General features: G+C 49.6%; 1 protein-coding gene across 1 annotated transcript in view; it reads left to right on the forward strand.

Annotated features, from left to right (window-relative positions):
- hpxa (hemopexin a) overlaps window positions 1–16,596 on the forward strand; it is a 116,957-nt gene that overhangs the window by 98,196 nt on the left and 2,165 nt on the right. Inside the window, exons 8-9 of the mRNA XM_072477552.1 lie at window positions 7,280–7,410; window positions 15,226–15,376. Coding sequence (XP_072333653.1) covers window positions 7,280–7,410; window positions 15,226–15,376 — 282 coding nt within the window. The remainder of the gene's footprint in view (window positions 1–7,279; window positions 7,411–15,225; window positions 15,377–16,596) is intronic.

Below are 16,596 nucleotides of genomic sequence, written 5' to 3' on the forward strand. Positions count from 1 at the left end.
TAGATACCCCTCTAAATTATAATGAAGTAATTATGTTTAATTAGTTACCAATGCTTAATTTTTTAAATTTAGTGTAGATTCCCAACCAGCCACTCAGGTCACAGCTTTTCTGTGATGTCACTTCAGTTTCCCCCCCCCCCCGACACACACAATTTGAAAAAGGCATAAAAGTAAAAATGAGTAAAATCACTTACTTACCTTCTTACCTTCTGAGTGTCTTAGGTGTTCTCAGGTTCTCTCCCTGACAGAGACTGCTCCTCCTTCTCCGAACGGCTCCCGAAACTAGGCCGCGATCTTTTTAAATCTCAGCTCTGACTCGCAGCTCCTTACCATTAGCCCAGTACTCTGTCTTCCTGTTATTCCTTCCAAAATGATTCACCTCACACTTTTCTGCATTAAACTCCATTTGCCACCTCTCAGCCCAACACTGCAGCTTATCTATGTCCCTCTGGAACTTGTAACATCCTTCCGCACTGTCCACAACTCCACCGACTTTAGTGTCATCTGCAAATTTACTCACCCATCCTTCTATGCCCTCCTCCAGGTCACTTATAAAAATGACAAACAGCAGTGGCCCCAAAACAGATCCTTGTGGTACACCACTAGTAACTGGACTCCAGTCTGAACATTTCCCATCAACCACCACCCTTTGCCTTCTTCCAGCTAGCCAATTTCTGATCCAAACTGCTAAATCACCCTGAATCCCATGCCTCCATATTTTCTGCAGTAGCCTACCATGGGGAACCTTATCAAACACTTTACTGAAATCCATATACACCACATCAACTGCTTTACCCTCATCCACCTGTTTGGTCACCTTCTCAAAGAACTCAATAAGGTTTGTGAGGCACGACCTACCCTTCACAAAACCGTGTTGACTATCTCTCATCAAATTATTCCTTTCCAGATGATTATACATCCTATCTCTTATAAACCTTTCCAAGATTTTGCCCACAACAGAAGTAAGGCTCACTGGTCTATAGTTACCGGGGTTGTCTCTACTCCCCTTCTTGAATAAGGGGACAACATTTGCTATCCTCCAGTCTTCTGGCACTATTCCTGTAGACAAAGATGACTTAAAGATCAAAGCCAAAGGCTCAGCAATTTCCTCCCTAGCTTCCCAGAGAATCCCAGGATAAATCCCATCCGGCCCAGGGGACTTATCTATTTTCACACTTTCCAGAATTGCTAACACCTCCTCCTTATGAACCTCAAGCCCTTCTTGTCTAGTAGCCTGAATCTCAGTATTCTCCTCGACAACATTGTCTTTTTCCTGTGTGAATACTGACAAAAAATATTCATTTAGCATCTTTCCTATCTCCTCTGACTCCAAGCACAACTTCCCGCTACTGTCCTTGACTGGCCCTACTCTTACCCTAGCCATTCGTTTATTCCTGACATATCTATAGAAAGCTTTAGGGTTATCCTTGATCTTACCTGCCAAAGACTACTCATGTCCCCTCCCGGCTCTTCTTAGCTCTCTCTTTAGGTCCTTCCTAGCTAACTTGTAACTCTCGAGGGCCCTAACTGAACCTTCATGTCTCATCTTTACATAAACCTCCTTCTTCCTCTTGACAAGTGTTTCAACTGCTTTAGTAAACCACGGTTCCCTTGCTCGACCACTTCCTCCCTGCCTGACAGGTACATACTTATCAAGGACACGCAGTAGCTGTTCCTTGAACAAGCTCCACATTTCCATTGTGCCCATCCCCTGCAGTCTTCCTCTCCATCCGATGCATCCTAAGTCTTGCCTCATCGCATCATAATTGCCTTTCCCCCAGATATATCTCATGCCCTGCGGTATATACCTATCCCTTTCCATCACTAAAGTAAACGTAATGGAATTGTGGTCACTATCACCAAAGTGCTCACCTGCCTCCAAATCTAACACCTGTCCTGGTTCATTACTCAGTACCAAATCCAATATGGCCTCGCCTCTCGTTGGCCTATCTACAACTGTGTCAGGAAACCCTCCTGCACACATTGGACAAAAACGGACCCATCTAAAGTACTCGAACTGTAGCGATTCCAGTCAATATTTGGAAAGTTAAAGTCCCCCATAATAGCTACCCTGTTGCTTTCGCTCCTATCCAGAATCATCTTTGCAATCCTTTCCTCTACACCTCTGGAACTTTTCGGAGGCCTATAGAATACCCCTAACAGGGTGACCTCTCCTTTCCTGTTTCTAACCTCAGCCCATACTACCTCAGTAGACGAGTCCTCATCAAACGTCCTTTCTGCCACCGTAATACTGTCCTTAACTAACAATGCCACCCCTCCCCCTCTTTGACCATCTTCCCTGAGCTTACTGAAATATCTAAACCCGGCACCTGCAACAACCATTCCTGCCCCTGCTCTATCCATGTCTCCGAAATGGCCACAACATCGAAGTCCCAGGTACCAACCCATGCCGCAAGTTCACCCACCTTATTCCGGATGCTCCTGGCATTGAAGAAGACACACTTTAAACCACCTTCCTGCCTGCCGGTACACTCCTGCAACTTTGAAACCTTACTCATGACCTCATTACTCTCAACCTCTGTATACTGGAGCTACAATTCAGGTTCCCAAGCCCCTGCTGAACTAGTTTAAACCCTCCTGAAGAGCATTAGCAAATTTCCCCCCCAGGATATTGGTACCCCTCTGGTCCAGGTGTAGACCATCCCGTTTGTAGAGGTCCCACTGACCCCAGAATGAGCCCCAATTATCCAGAAATCTGAAACCCTCCCTCCTGCACCACCCCTGTAGCCACGTGTTCAACTCCTCTCTCTCCCTATTCCTCGTCTCGCTATCACGTGGCACGGGTAACAACCCAGAGATAATAACTCTGTTTGTCCTAGATCTCAGTTTCCACCCTAGCTCCCTGAATTCCTGCCTTACATCCCTATCCCTTTTCAAAGAACAAACAAAGAACAAAGAAATGTACAGCACAGGAACAGGCCCTTCGGCCCTCCAAGCTCGTGCCGACCATGCTGCCCAACTAAACTACAATCTTCTACACTTCCTGGGTCCGGATCCTTCTATTCCCATCCTATTCATATATTTGTCAAGATGCCCCTTAAATGTCCCTATCGTCCCCGCTTCCACTACCTCCTCCGGTAGCGAGTTCCAGGCACCCACTACGCTCTGTGTAAAAAACTTGCCTCGTACATCTACTCTAAACCTTGCCCCTCTCACCTTAAACCTATGCCCCCTAGTAATTGACCCCTCTACCCTGGGGAAAAGCCTCTGACTATCCACTCTGTCTATGCCCCTCATAATTTTGTATACCTCTATCAGGTCGCCCCTCAACCTCCTTCGTTCCAGTGAGAACAAACCGAGTTTATTCAATCGCTCCTCATAGCTAATGCCCTCCATACCAGGCAACATTCTGGTAAATCTCTTCTGCACCCTCTCTAAAGCCTCCACATCCTTCTGGTAGTGTGGCGACCAGAGAGCCTATGTCGTTGGTACCTATGTGGACCACGACTTGGAGCTGCCCCCCCTCCCCCTTAAGGATCCCGAAAACACGATCCGAGACATCGCGGACCCTGGCACCTGGGAGGCAACACACCAACCGCGAGTCTCTCTCGTTCCCACAGAATCTCCTATCTATCCCCCTAACTATGGAGTCTCCAATGACTAATGCTCTACTCCTCTCCCCCCTTCCCTTCTAAGCAACAGGGACAGACTCCGTGCCAGAGACCTGTACCACATGGCTTACCCCTGGTAAGTGTCCCGTCCCCCCCCAACAGTATCCAAAACGGTAACTTGTTACTAAGGGGAACGACCACAGGGGATCCCTGTACTGACTGCTTCCTCCCAGCCCCTCTCACCGTCACCCATCTATCTTTATTCTTCGGAGTAACTACATCCCTGAAGCTTCTATCTATGACCCCCTCTGCCCCCGAATGATCCGAAGTTCATCCAGCTCCAGTTCCCTAACGCGGTTTCTGAGGAGCTGGAGATGGCAGCACTTCCTGCAGGTGAAATCAGCAGGGACACTGACGGCGTCCCTCACCTCAAACATTCTGCAGGAGGAACATTGCACTACCTTCCCTGCCATCCCCTCTAGATATAAAATTAAAAAGAAAGAACGAGCTTACCTGTTATTCACTCCCCTTCTCAGCAAGCACTCACTCAGCAACCTCTGCGGCCCGCACGATAACACCAGCCAATGAACTTATTGTTTTGCTGGGATGTCACTCCTGAATTGTTTTTTAATTTCAGCCTGCTGTCCAGGGGTGTCCCTCTGAGCTCCAGCCCAGTGCAGCCGGTGCCTGTCCAGGTGTTGGCACCCCTCAGTTCACCCATCCGAGGCACTGCCCTGCCGCAGGGAGAACAGGGCGCTCCCGAAAAGTGGGCGCATGCACCATGGCCTTTAGCACCCATCCTGGCACACTGCCCCTCTCAGTGAACCCACCCCACAGGACCACCGGCTGTCCCCTGCGCCCCTGCTCCCAGCCAAGGAGACCATTCAGCCCATCGAGTCTGCACCAACCTTCTGTTAGAGCACCATACCTGAGCCCACGTCATTGTCCTATCCCAGTAACCCCACCCAACCTTTGGCCACTAGGGGCCAATCCACCTAACCTGCACATCTTTGGACTGTGGGAAGAAACCGGAGTACCCAGAGGAAACCCACGCAGACACGGGGAGAATTTGCACGCCAAGGTCAGATTGAACCTGGGTCCATGGCGCTGAGGCAACAATGTCATGGGAGTGTCCCTTTAAGAAATGTTTTTGTCTTCTCATATGGCTTCATTGATGTCATTGTGTGGGTGGAGCTGGGCTGTGGCTCTGGGAGTTGGTTTTACTTTTGCTTTGAGTTTGAACTGGTTTGTACAGCACAGGTTGAGAAAGACGTGTCTCTATCTGCATCTTGAAAGCTGTTTCCAGACTGCTTGATAACTTGAAAAGAAATCATTGTTTTCTGGAAGAAATTCAAACCTGCTGTTTTGGAAAGGACACAAGAGCAGCCAAACTAGGTCTGAGTGCCGTGTGCGGGGCCACACCTTTGAAAAGGGGTTTGTGGTTTATGGGATCTTGTTATTAGGGGGCTGGTTTAGCACACTGGGCTAAATCGCTGGCTTTTAAAGCAGGCCAGCAGCACTGTTCAATTCCCGTACCAGCCTCCCCGAACAGGCGCCAGAATGTGGCGACTAGGGGCTTTTCACAGTAACTTCATTTGAAGCCTACTTGTGACAATAAGCGATTTTCATTTCACTTCATTTCATTTCATTAAATTGGAACAGTTAAAGGGAGGAGTTTATTTGATTTTGATTTGATTTGATTTATTGTCACATGTACCGAAGTACAGTGAAAAGTATTTTACTGCGGCCGAGGAACGTGCACAGTACGTACATAGTAGACACAAGAATAATCAACAGAGAACATTGACAAATGGTACATCGACAAACAGTGATTGGTTACAGTGCGGAACAAGGGGCCAAACAAAGCAAATACATGAGCAAGAGCAGCATAGGGCGTTGTGAATAGTGTCTTACAGGGAACGGATCAGTCCGAGGGGGAGTCGTTGAGGAGTCTTGTAGCTGTGGGGAAGAAGCTGTTCCTATGCCTGGATGTGCGGGTCTTCAGACTTCTGTACCTTCTGCCTGATGGAAGGGTCTGGAAGAAGGCAATGCCTGGGTGGGAGGGGTCTCTGATAATGCTGTTTGCCTTCCTGAGGCAGCGGGAGGTATAGACAGAAACAATGTGGGGGTGGCAGGTTTGTGTGATGCGTTAGACTGAGTTCACCACACTCTGCAGTTTCTTGCGATCTTGGGCCGAGCAGTTGCCATACCAGCTGTGATGCAGCCGGATAGGATGCTCTCTATCGCACATCTGTAGACGTTTGTGAGAGTCGATGCAGACATGTCGAATTTCTTTAGCTTCCGAAGGAAGTAGCGACGTTGTTGGGCTTTCTTGACTGTTGCATCAACGTGAGTGGACCAGGACAGACTGTTGGTGACGGTGACCCCGCAGGAACTTAAAGCTATTGACCATCTCCACTTCGGAGCCATTGATGCAGACGGGAGTGTGTGTCGTGCTGTGCTTCCTGAAGTCGATGATCAGTTCCTTGGTCTTTCCAACATTTAGAGATAGGTATTTTTCGGTACACCATGCAACCTAGTGATCTATCGCCCTTCTGTCGTCTAATTCGACGTTGTTTGAGATATGACCCACCACAGTCGTATCATCCGCAAACTTATAGATTGAGTTGGAGTTAAATCTTGCTACACAGTCGTGTGTGTATAGGGAGTAGAGAACTGAGCACACATCCTTGCGGGGCCCCTGAGTTGAGGACTATTGTGGAGGAGGTGCTGTTACCTATCCTGACAGATTGCGGTCTGTTGGTGAGGAAGTCAAGGATCCAGCTGCACAGGGAGGGGTCAAGTCCAAGGTTGCGGAGTTTGGTTATTAGTCTTGTTGGGATAATGGTGTTGAAGGCGGAGCTGTAGTCGATGAACAGCAGTCTTACATTATTAAGGGTGATACATAGATTATGGTAGCTGTGTGGGGTATTTATGTTTGTAGTTGATTTAAATGCTTACTGTGTGTGTTTATAAAAATGTTAACTAAATTTGTAAAATAAAGCTTGTTTGTTCTTCAAGCCTCTGTTGAATAACCCCTGAAAGACAGGGTGCTCATCGTAACCAGATAAACAGCTGTAGGTCAGGTGAACTCCATGATATACTGTGGAGTGTTCTAAACCCTGGCCCATAACAACAGTGCTAACCACTGTGCCACCGATACCACCCAGTTCCTTGCATTCTTCTGAACAATACCTTGCTTTGTGTTCTCTTAACTTCAGATGCCTTAAATGTTCTTTTTGTCCCCATTCCCTGGTTATCTGGACTGTAGCTTGTACTTCAGGAAGCATGGCTCTTTGCAGCTCCCGTCCTGTCCAGCCTTTCTTCTGGCAGAGTTGAGTGATGTTCGCTCCCTGATGTCTCCAACTGCTATGGCTTCTAGTTAAAACTAAGACCATAAGAAGGTGGCCTCCTGTTGCTAAGTATCGTCCCTACTACTACTGGTTATTCTTCACACCGCAGCCCTCTCTTGGCACATCACAACTGCAACTTAAACAACATCCACACATACAAACACCTTTCTTTGTCCAACATGAAGCTAAACATAGTTTTGATCCTTCCAGGCACAAAATATAAAATTAAGCCCACTTAAAACTACAACGTATTTTGAATGTCTACCCGTACAAATATAAGTCCCTGAAAAAAGTACCTTTATGTTCCTAATAACTGATTGCTTTTGAATTAAATGCATCTTGGTGGTTTTCCAGAGAACTGGTATTTTCGACTGGACACGAAACGAGATGGTTGGCACCCTTGGCCAATACATTCCAGTTGGCCCTCTATACATGGAAACATTGATGGTGTGTTCAGCTGGGACAAGAAGATGTACTTTATCCAGGTAATCCTGAAATTTCATTAATTTGACACCTGCGATGCTCAGTGTGCACGTGTGTGTTCCTCAGTCTGTCCGTGTTTCTGACTGTTCCTCAGTCTGTGTGTGTGTGTTTCTGACTGTTCCTCAGTCTGTGTGTGTGTTTCTGACTGTTCCTCAGCCTGTGTGTGTTTCTGACTGTTGCTCAGAAATGTGTGTGTTTCTGACTTAGTCTGTGTGTGTGTGTTTCTGACTGTTCCTCAGCCTGTGTGTGTGTTTCTGACTGTTCCTCAGTCTGTGTGTGTGTTTCTGACTGTTGCTCAGAAATGTGTGTGTTTCTGACTTAGTCTGTGTGTGTGTGTTTCTGACTGTTCCTCAGCCTGTGTGTGTGTTTCTGACTGTTCCTCAGAAATGTGTGTGTTTCTGACTGTTGCTCAGAAATGTGTGTGTTTCTGACTGTTCCTCAGTCTGTGTGTGTGTGTTTCTGACTGTTCCTCAGTCTGTGTGTGTGTTTCTGACTGTTGCTCAGAAATGTGTGTGTTTCTGACTTAGTCTGTGTGTGTGTGTTTCTGACTGTTCCTCAGAAATGTGTGTGTTTCTGACTGTTCCTCAGTCTGTGTGTGTGTGTTTCTGACTGTTCCTCAGTCTGTGTGTGTGTTTCTGACTGTTGCTCAGAAATGTGTGTGTTTCTGACTTAGTCTGTGTGTGTGTGTTTCTGACTGTTCCTCAGCCTGTGTGTGTGTTTCTGACTGTTCCTCAGAAATGTGTGTGTTTCTGACTGTTCCTCAGTCTGTGTGTGTGTTTCTGACTGTTCCTCAGCCTGTGTGTGTGTTTCTGACTGTTCCTCAGTCTGTGTGTGTGTTTCTGACTGTTGCTCAGAAATGTGTGTGTTTCTGACTTACTCAGTCTGTGTGTGTGTGTTTCTGACTGTTCCTCAGCCTGTGTGTGTGTTTCTGACTGTTCCTCAGCCTGTGTGTGTGTTTCTGACTGTTGCTCAGAAATGTGTGTGTTTCTGACTTACTCAGTCTGTGTGTGTGTGTTTCTGACTGTTCCTCAGCCTGTGTGTGTGTTTCTTTTTTAAAAATATTTATTGAAAATTTTTGGTCAACCATCACAGTACATTGTGTATCCTTTACACAATAATATAACAGTAAAATAACAACGACCTGTTTTATAAACAAAGAATAAATAATATATAACAAAAACGAAAACTAAAACTAAATGGCAACTGCCTTGTCTCAGATAAACACTCTCCAAAAATATGATTTAACAGTCCAATATACAATTATTTATAGCAACGACCTATACATATTGTACATATATATTAACAACCCTGAGAGTCCTTCTGGTTCCTCCCCCCCCCCACCCCCCCACCCCTGGGCTGCTGCTGCTGCCTTCTTCTTTTCCATTCCCTCTATCTTTCTGTGAGGTATTCGACGAACGGTTGCCACCGCCTGGTGAACCCTTGAGCCGATCCCCTTAGGACAAACTTAATCCGTTCCAGCTTTATGAACCCCGCCATGTCATTTATCCAGGTCTCCACCCCCGGGGGCTTGGCTTCCTTCCACATCAACAGTATCCTGCGCCGGGCTACTAGGGACGCAAAGGCCAAAACATCAGCCTCTTTCGCCTCCTGCACTCCCGGCTCTTGTGCAACCCCAAATATAGCCAACCCCCAGCTTGGTTCGACCTAGACCCCCACTACTTTCGAAAGCACCTTTGTCACCCCCACCCAGAACCCCTGTAGTGCCGGGCATGACCAAAACATATGGGTATGATTCGCTGGGCTTCTCGAGCACCTCGCACACCTATCCTCCACCCCAAAAAATTTACTGAGCCGTGCTCCAGTCATATGCGCCCTGTGTAATACCTTAAACTGAATCAGGCTTAGCCTGGCACACGAGGACGATGAGTTTACCCTACTTAGGTCATCCGCCCACAGCCCCTCCTCAATCTCCTCCCCCAGCTCTTCTTCCCATTTCCCTTTTAGCTCATCTACCATAATCTCCCCCTCGTCCCTCATTTCCCTATATATATCTGACACCTTACCGTCCCCCACCAATGTCTTTGAGATCACTCTGTCCTGCACCTCATGCGTCGGGAGCTGCGGGAATTCCCTCACCTGTTGCCTCGCAAAAGCCCTCAGTTGCATATACCTGAATGCATTCCCTTGGGGCAACCCATATTTCTCGGTCAACGCTCCCAGACTTGCGAACTTCCCATCCACAAACAGATCTTTCAGTTGCGTTACTCCTGCTCTTTGCCATATTCCAAATCCCCCATCCATTCCCCCCGGGGCAAACCTATGGTTATTTCTTATCGGGGACCTCACCAAGGCTCCCGTCTTTCCCCTATGCCGTCTCCACTGTCCCCAAATTTTCAAAGTCGCCACCACCACCGGGCTTGTGGTGTATTTCTTCGGTGAGAACGGCAATGGGGCCGTCACCATAGCTTGTAGGCTAGTCCCCCTACAGGACGCCCTCTCCAATCTCTTCCACGCCGCTCCCTCCTCCTCTCCCATCCACTTACTCACCATTGAGATATTGGCGGCCCAGTAGTACTCACTTAGGCTCGGTAGTGCCAGCCCCCCCCTATCCCTACTACGCTGTAAGAATCCCTTCCTCACTCTCGGGGTCTTCCCGGCCCACACAAAACTCATGATACTCTTTTCGATCCTTTTGAAAAAAGCCTTCGTGATCACCACCGGGAGGCACTGAAACACAAAGAGGAATCTCGGGAGGACTACCATTTTAACCGCCTGCACCCTCCCTGCCAGTGACAGGGATACCATGTCCCATCTCTTGAAGTCCTCCTCCATTTGTTCCACCAATCGCGTTAAATTTAACCTATGCAATGTACCCCAATTCTTGGCTATCTGGATCCCCAAGTAACGAAAGTCCCTTGTTACCTTCCTCAGCGGAAAGTCCTCTATTTCTCTGCTCTGCTCCCCTGGATGCACCACAAACAACTCACTTTTCCCCATGTTCAGTTTATATCCTGAGAATTCTCCAAACTCCCGAAGTGTCCGCATTATCTCTGGCGTCCCCTCCGCCGGGTCCGCTACATATAACAACAAATCATCCGCATACAGAGATACCCGGTGTTCTTCTCCTCCTCTAAGTACTCCCCTCCACTTCTTGGAACCCCTCAATGCTATTGCCAGGGGCTCAATCGCCAGTGCAAACAATAATGGGGACAGACGGCATCCCTGCCTTGTCCCTCTATGGAGCCGAAAGTATGCAGATCCCCGTCCATTCGTGACCACACTCGCCACTGGGGCCCTATACAACAGCTGCACCCATCCAACATACACATCTCCAAAACCAAATTTCCTCAGCACCTCCCACAGATAATCCCACTCCACTCTATCAAATGCTTTCTCGGCATCCATCGCCACCACTATCTCCGCTTCCCCCTCTGGTGGGGGCATCATCATTACCCCTAGCAGCCTCTGTATATTCGTATTCAGCTGTCTCCCCTTCACAAACCCAGTTTGGTCCTCGTGGACCACCCCCGGGACACATTCCTCTATTCTCATTGCCATTACCTTGGCCAGAATCTTAGCGTCTACATTTAGGAGGGAAATAGGTCTATAGGACCCGCATTGTAGCGGGTCCTTTTCCTTCTTTAAGAGAAGCGATATCGTTGCTTCAGACATAGTCGGGGGCAGTTGTCCCCTTTCCTTTGCCTCATTAAAGGTCCTCATCAGTAGCGGGGCGAGCAAGTCCCCATATTTCCTGTAAAATTCAACTGGGAATCCATCCGGTCCCGGAGCCTTCCCCGCCTGCATACTCCTAATTCCATTCACTACTTCCTCTGTTTCAATCTGTGCTCCCAGTCCCACCCTTTCCTGCTCCTCCACCTTGGGAAATTCCAGCCGGTCCAGAAAGCCCATCATTCTCTCCCTCCCATCCGGGGGTTGAGCTTCGTATAATTTTTTATAAAATGCCTTGAACACTCCATTCAGTCTCTCCACTCCCCGCTCCATCTCTCCTTCCTCATCCCTCACTCCCCCTATTTCCCTCGCTGCTCCCCTTTTCCTCAATTGGTGGGCCAGCAACCTGCTCGCCTTCTCCCCATATTCGTACTGTACACCCTGTGCCTTCCTCCACTGTGCCTCTGCAGTACCCGTTGTCAGCAAGTCAAATTCTACGTGTAGCCTTTGCCTTTCCCTGTACAGTCCCTCCTCCGGTGCCTCCGCATATTGCCTGTCCACCCTCAGAAGTTCTTGCAGCAACCGCTCCCGTTCCCCACTCTCCTGCTTTCCTTTATGTGCCCTTATTGATATCAGCTCCCCTCTAACCACTGCCTTCAGCGCCTCCCAGACCACTCCCACCTGGACCTCCCCATTATCATTGAGTTCCAAGTACTTTTCAATGCACCCCCTCACCCTTAGACACACCCCCTCATCTGCCATTAGTCCCATGTCCATTCTCCAGGGTGGGCGCCCTTCTGTTTCCTCCCCTATCTCCAAGTCCACCCAATGTGGAGCGTGATCCGAAATGGCTATAGCCGTATACTCCGTTCCCCTCACCTTCGGGATCAACGCCCTTCCCAAAACAAAAAAGTCTATTCGCGAGTAGACTTTATGGACATAGGAGAAAAACGAGAACTCCTTACTCCTAGGTCTGCTAAATCTCCACGGGTCTACTCCTCCCATCTGCTCCATAAAATCTTTAAGTACCTTGGCTGCTGCCGGCCTCCTTCCAGTCCTGGACCTCGACCTGTCCAGCCCTGGTTCCAACACCGTATTGAAATCTCCCCCCATTATCAGCTTTCCCATCTCTAGGTCCGGGATGCGTCCTAGCATACGCCTCATAAAATTAGCATCATCCCAGTTCGGGGCATATACGTTTACCAAAACCACCGTCTCCCCCTGTAGTTTGCCACTCACCATCACGTATCTGCCCCCGCTATCCGCCACTATAGTCTTTGCCTCGAACATTACCCGCTTCCCCACTAATATAGCCACCCCCCTGTTTTTCGCATCTAGCCCCGAATGGAACACCTGCCCCACCCAACCTTTGTGTAGTCTCACCTAGTCTATCAGTTTCAAGTGCGTTTCCTGTAACATAACCACGTCTGCCTTAAGTTTCTTAAGGTGTGCGAGTACCCGTGCCCTCTTTATCGGCCCGTTCAGCCCTCTCACTTTCCACGTGATCAGCCGGGTTGGGGGGCTTTTTACCCCCCCCCCCTTGTCGATTAGCCATCCCCTTTTTCCAGCTCCTCACCCGGTTCCCATGCAGCTGTGTCCCCCCCAGGTGGTGCCCCCCCGCCCATCCCACCCCATGCCAGCTCCCCCTCTCCCCAGCAGCAGCAGCCCAATAATTCCCCCCTCCCACCCCCCCCGCTAGATCCCAAACTAGCGTAATTACTCCCCCCATTGTTCCCAGAAGTCAGCAAACTCTAGCCGACCTTGGCTTCCCCCCGTGACCTCGGCTCGCACCGTGCGACGCCCCCTCCTTCCTGCTTCCCTATTCCCGCCATGATTATCATAGCGCGGGAACCGACCCCGCGCTTCCCCCTTGGCCCCGCCCCCAATGGCCAACGCCCTCATCTCCTCCACCTCCTTTCCTCCCCCCACCACCTCCTGTGGAAGAGAGAAAAGTTACCACATCGCAGGATTAATAACATAAAACTCCTCTTTCCCCCCTTTTTACCCCCCTCTTCGCCCCCCATACTCGCCCCACCACTTTGTTTCAAACATTCTTTTTTTAATAACCCGCTCATTCCAATTTTTCTTCCACAATAAAAGTCCACGCCTCATCCGCCGTCGCAAAGTAGTGGTGCCTCCCTTGATATGTGACCCACAGTCTTGCCGGTTACAGCATTCCGAATTTTATCTACTTTTTATGAAGCACCGCCTTGGCCCGATTAAAGCTCGCCCTCCTTCTCGCCACCTCCGCACTCCAGTCTTGGTATACGCGGATCACCGCGTTCTCCCACTTACTGCTCCGAGTTTTCTTTGCCCATCTAAGGACCATTTCTCTATCCTTAAAACGGAGGAATCTCACCACTATGGCTCTTGGAATTTCTCCTGCTCTCGGTCCTCGCGCCATCACTCGGTATGCTCCCTCCACCTCCAACGGACCTGCCGGGGCCTCCGCTCCCATTAACGAGTGCAGCATCGTGCTCACATATGCCCCGACGTCCGCTCCCTCCGCACCTTCAGGAAGACCAAGAATCCTCAGGTTGTTCCTCCTTGCATTGTTCTCCAGTGCCTCCAGCCTTTCCACACATCGTTTCTGGTGTGCCTCGTGCATCTCCGTCTTCACCACCAGGCCCTGTATATCGTTCTCATTCTCGGCTGCCTTTGCCTTCACGACCCGAAGCTCCCGCTCCTGGGTCTTTTGTTCCTCCTTTAGCCCTTCGATCGCCTGTAGTATCGGGGCCAACAGCTCTTCCTTCATTTCCTTTTTGAGCTCTTCCACACAGCATTTCAAGAACTCTTGTTGTTCAGGGCCCCATGTTAAACTGCCACCTTCCGACGCCATCTTGGTTTTTTCTTGCCTTCCTTGCCGCTGCTCTAAAGGATCCACCGCAATCCGGCCACTTTCCTCTCCTTTTTCCATCCGTGTCCAGGGGGGATTCCCTTCTGGTTCACCGCACAGTACTTTTAGCCGTTAAAATCTATGATCTATGATAAAATTGCCGTTGGGGCTCTTATTAAGAGCCCAAAAGTCCGTTCCACCGGGAGCTGCCTAAACGTGCGACTCAGCTGGTCATCGCCGCACCCGGAAGTCTGTGTGTGTGCTTCTGACTGTTCCTCAGTCTGTATCTGAGTTTCTGACTGTTCCTCAGTCTGTGTCTGTGTTTCTGACTGTTCCTCAGTCTGTGTGTGTGTGTGTGTGTGTGTTTCTGACTGTTCCTCAGCCTGTGTGTGTGTTTCTGACTGTTCCTCGGTCTGTGTCTGTGTTTCTGACTGTTCCTCAGTCTGTGTGTGTGTGTGTGTGTGTGTTTCTGACTGTTCCTCAGTCTGTATCTGAGTTTCTGACTGTTCCTCAGTCTGTGTCTGTGTTTCTGACTGTTCCTCAGTCTGTGTGTGTGTGTGTGTGTGTGTTTCTGACTGTTCCTCAGTCTGTGTGTGTGTTTCTGACTGTTCCTCAGCCTGTGTGTGTTTCTGACTGTTCCTCAGCCTGTGTGTGTGTTTCTGACTGTTCCTCAGTCTGTATCTGAGTTTCTGACTGTTCCTCAGTCTGTGTCTGTGTTTCTGACTGTTCCTCAGTTTGTGTGTGTGTGTGTGTTTCTGACTGTTCCTCGGTCTGTGTGTGTGTTTTTGACATTTCCTCAGTCTGTGTGTGTGTGTTTCTGACTGTTCCTCGGTCTGTGTGTGTGTTTTTGACATTTCCTCAGTCTGTGTGTGTGTTTCTGACTGTTCCTCAGTCTGTGTCTGTGTTTCTGACTATTCCTCAGTTTGTGTGTGTGTTTCTGACTGTTCCTCCGCAGCAGTCCCAACACCGATCCCTGTGGAAGTCCGCAGCCGTCCCAACACCGATCCCTGTGGAAGTCCGCTGGAAACCACTGTGAAAAACAACCTTTCACCATTGCTCTCTGTTTGCTGTCACTCAGCCAATCCCGTGTACAGGTTGTCACTGCCCCTTTTGATCCATGAGCTAGAACTTTGTTAACATGTCTGTTGTGTGGCACTGTATCAATATATCACATCAACAGCACCACCCTCATCAGCCCTCTCCGTGTCTACTTCTGTCTTCCACAGAGAAAAATGATGAACCTTCACTGATTCCCTGGAAATAGTAATCACTAGATTGCTGTAAAAATCAAATGGAAATTATTTAATACTGATTCAAGATATAGTTTATTATACTTTTTTTTAACTTTCAGGGATCACAGCTCTTCATATACAAGGCGGAGGCACAATACACACTGATCATAGGATATCCAAAAGACGTTACGATAGAGCTGGGAATTCCCAGCACAGGTGTCGATGCAACATTTATCTGCCCAGGAACCTCCCTTCTCTACGTCATATTCGGTAAGACAATTGCTAATGTTTATTTCAGGAGCTCAGTGGGAATTTGGAAGGAGTATTCTGGGAGCTAGTTAAGGAGGTAACTAAATGGGTAACTCACCTCCTGACCCCCCAAAGCCTGTCCACCATCTACAAGGCACCAGTCAGGAGTGTGATGGAATACTCTCCGCTTGCCTGGATGAGTGCAGCTCCAACAACACTCGAGAAGCTCAACACCATCCAGGACAAAGCAGCCCCGCTTGATTGCTCCCCTTCCACAAACATTCAAACCCTCCACCACCGACGAACAGTGGCAGCCGTGTGCACCATCTACAAGGTGCACTGCAGCAACTCACCAAGGTTCCTCAGACAGCACCTTCCAAACCGACGATCGCTACCATCTAGAAGGACAAGAGCAGCAGATACCTGGGAACCCACCACCTGGAGGTTCCCCTCCGAGTCACTCGCCGCCCTGACTGGGAAATATATCGCCGTTCCTTCACTGTCGCTGGGGCAACATCCTGGAACTCCCACTCTAACAGCACAGTGGGTGTACCTACACCTCAGGGACTGCAGCGGTTCAAGAAGGCAGCTCACCCCCACCTTCTGAAGGGCAACTAGGGATGGGCAATAAATGCTGATCTAACCAGCGACACCCACATCCCGCAAATGAATAAAAAATGCATTTTGTGAGGATGTCAGTAGCCGACAGCAACGGTTAACTCTCCGGAGTGAGACTTGTCATTCAACAAATGATGTTGGATCAGCTCAGCTGGTTTAAGATTGGGATCAGCAGTTGGAGTGTTAACTATGGTTCAGTGGATAGTATCAGGGGCGAGATTCTCCGACCCCCCGCCGGTTGCCGAATTCTCCGGCACCGGATATTCGGCGGGAGCGGGCATCGCGGCGCGCCGGTTGGCGGGCAACCCCCCGCGATTCTCTGGCCCGGATGGGCCGAAGTCCCGCCGCTAAAATGCCTGTCCCGCCGGCGTAGATTAAACCCGTGGCGGAGGCGGAAGGGAAAGAGTGCCCCCACGGCCGCTAAAATGCCTGTCCCGCCGGCGTAAATTCAACCACCTACCTTACCGGCGGGACAAGGCGGCGCGGGCGGGCTCCGGGTTCCTGGGGGGGGCGCGGGGCGATCTGGCCCCGGGGGGTGCCCCCACGGTGGCCTGGCCCGCGATCGGGGCCCACCGATCTGCGGGCGGGCCTGTGCCGTGGGGGCACTCTTTCCCTTCCGCCTT

Source organism: Scyliorhinus torazame, chromosome 15 (genome assembly GCF_047496885.1).
Source record: "Scyliorhinus torazame isolate Kashiwa2021f chromosome 15, sScyTor2.1, whole genome shotgun sequence".
Classification (NCBI taxonomy): domain Eukaryota; kingdom Metazoa; phylum Chordata; class Chondrichthyes; order Carcharhiniformes; family Scyliorhinidae; genus Scyliorhinus; species Scyliorhinus torazame.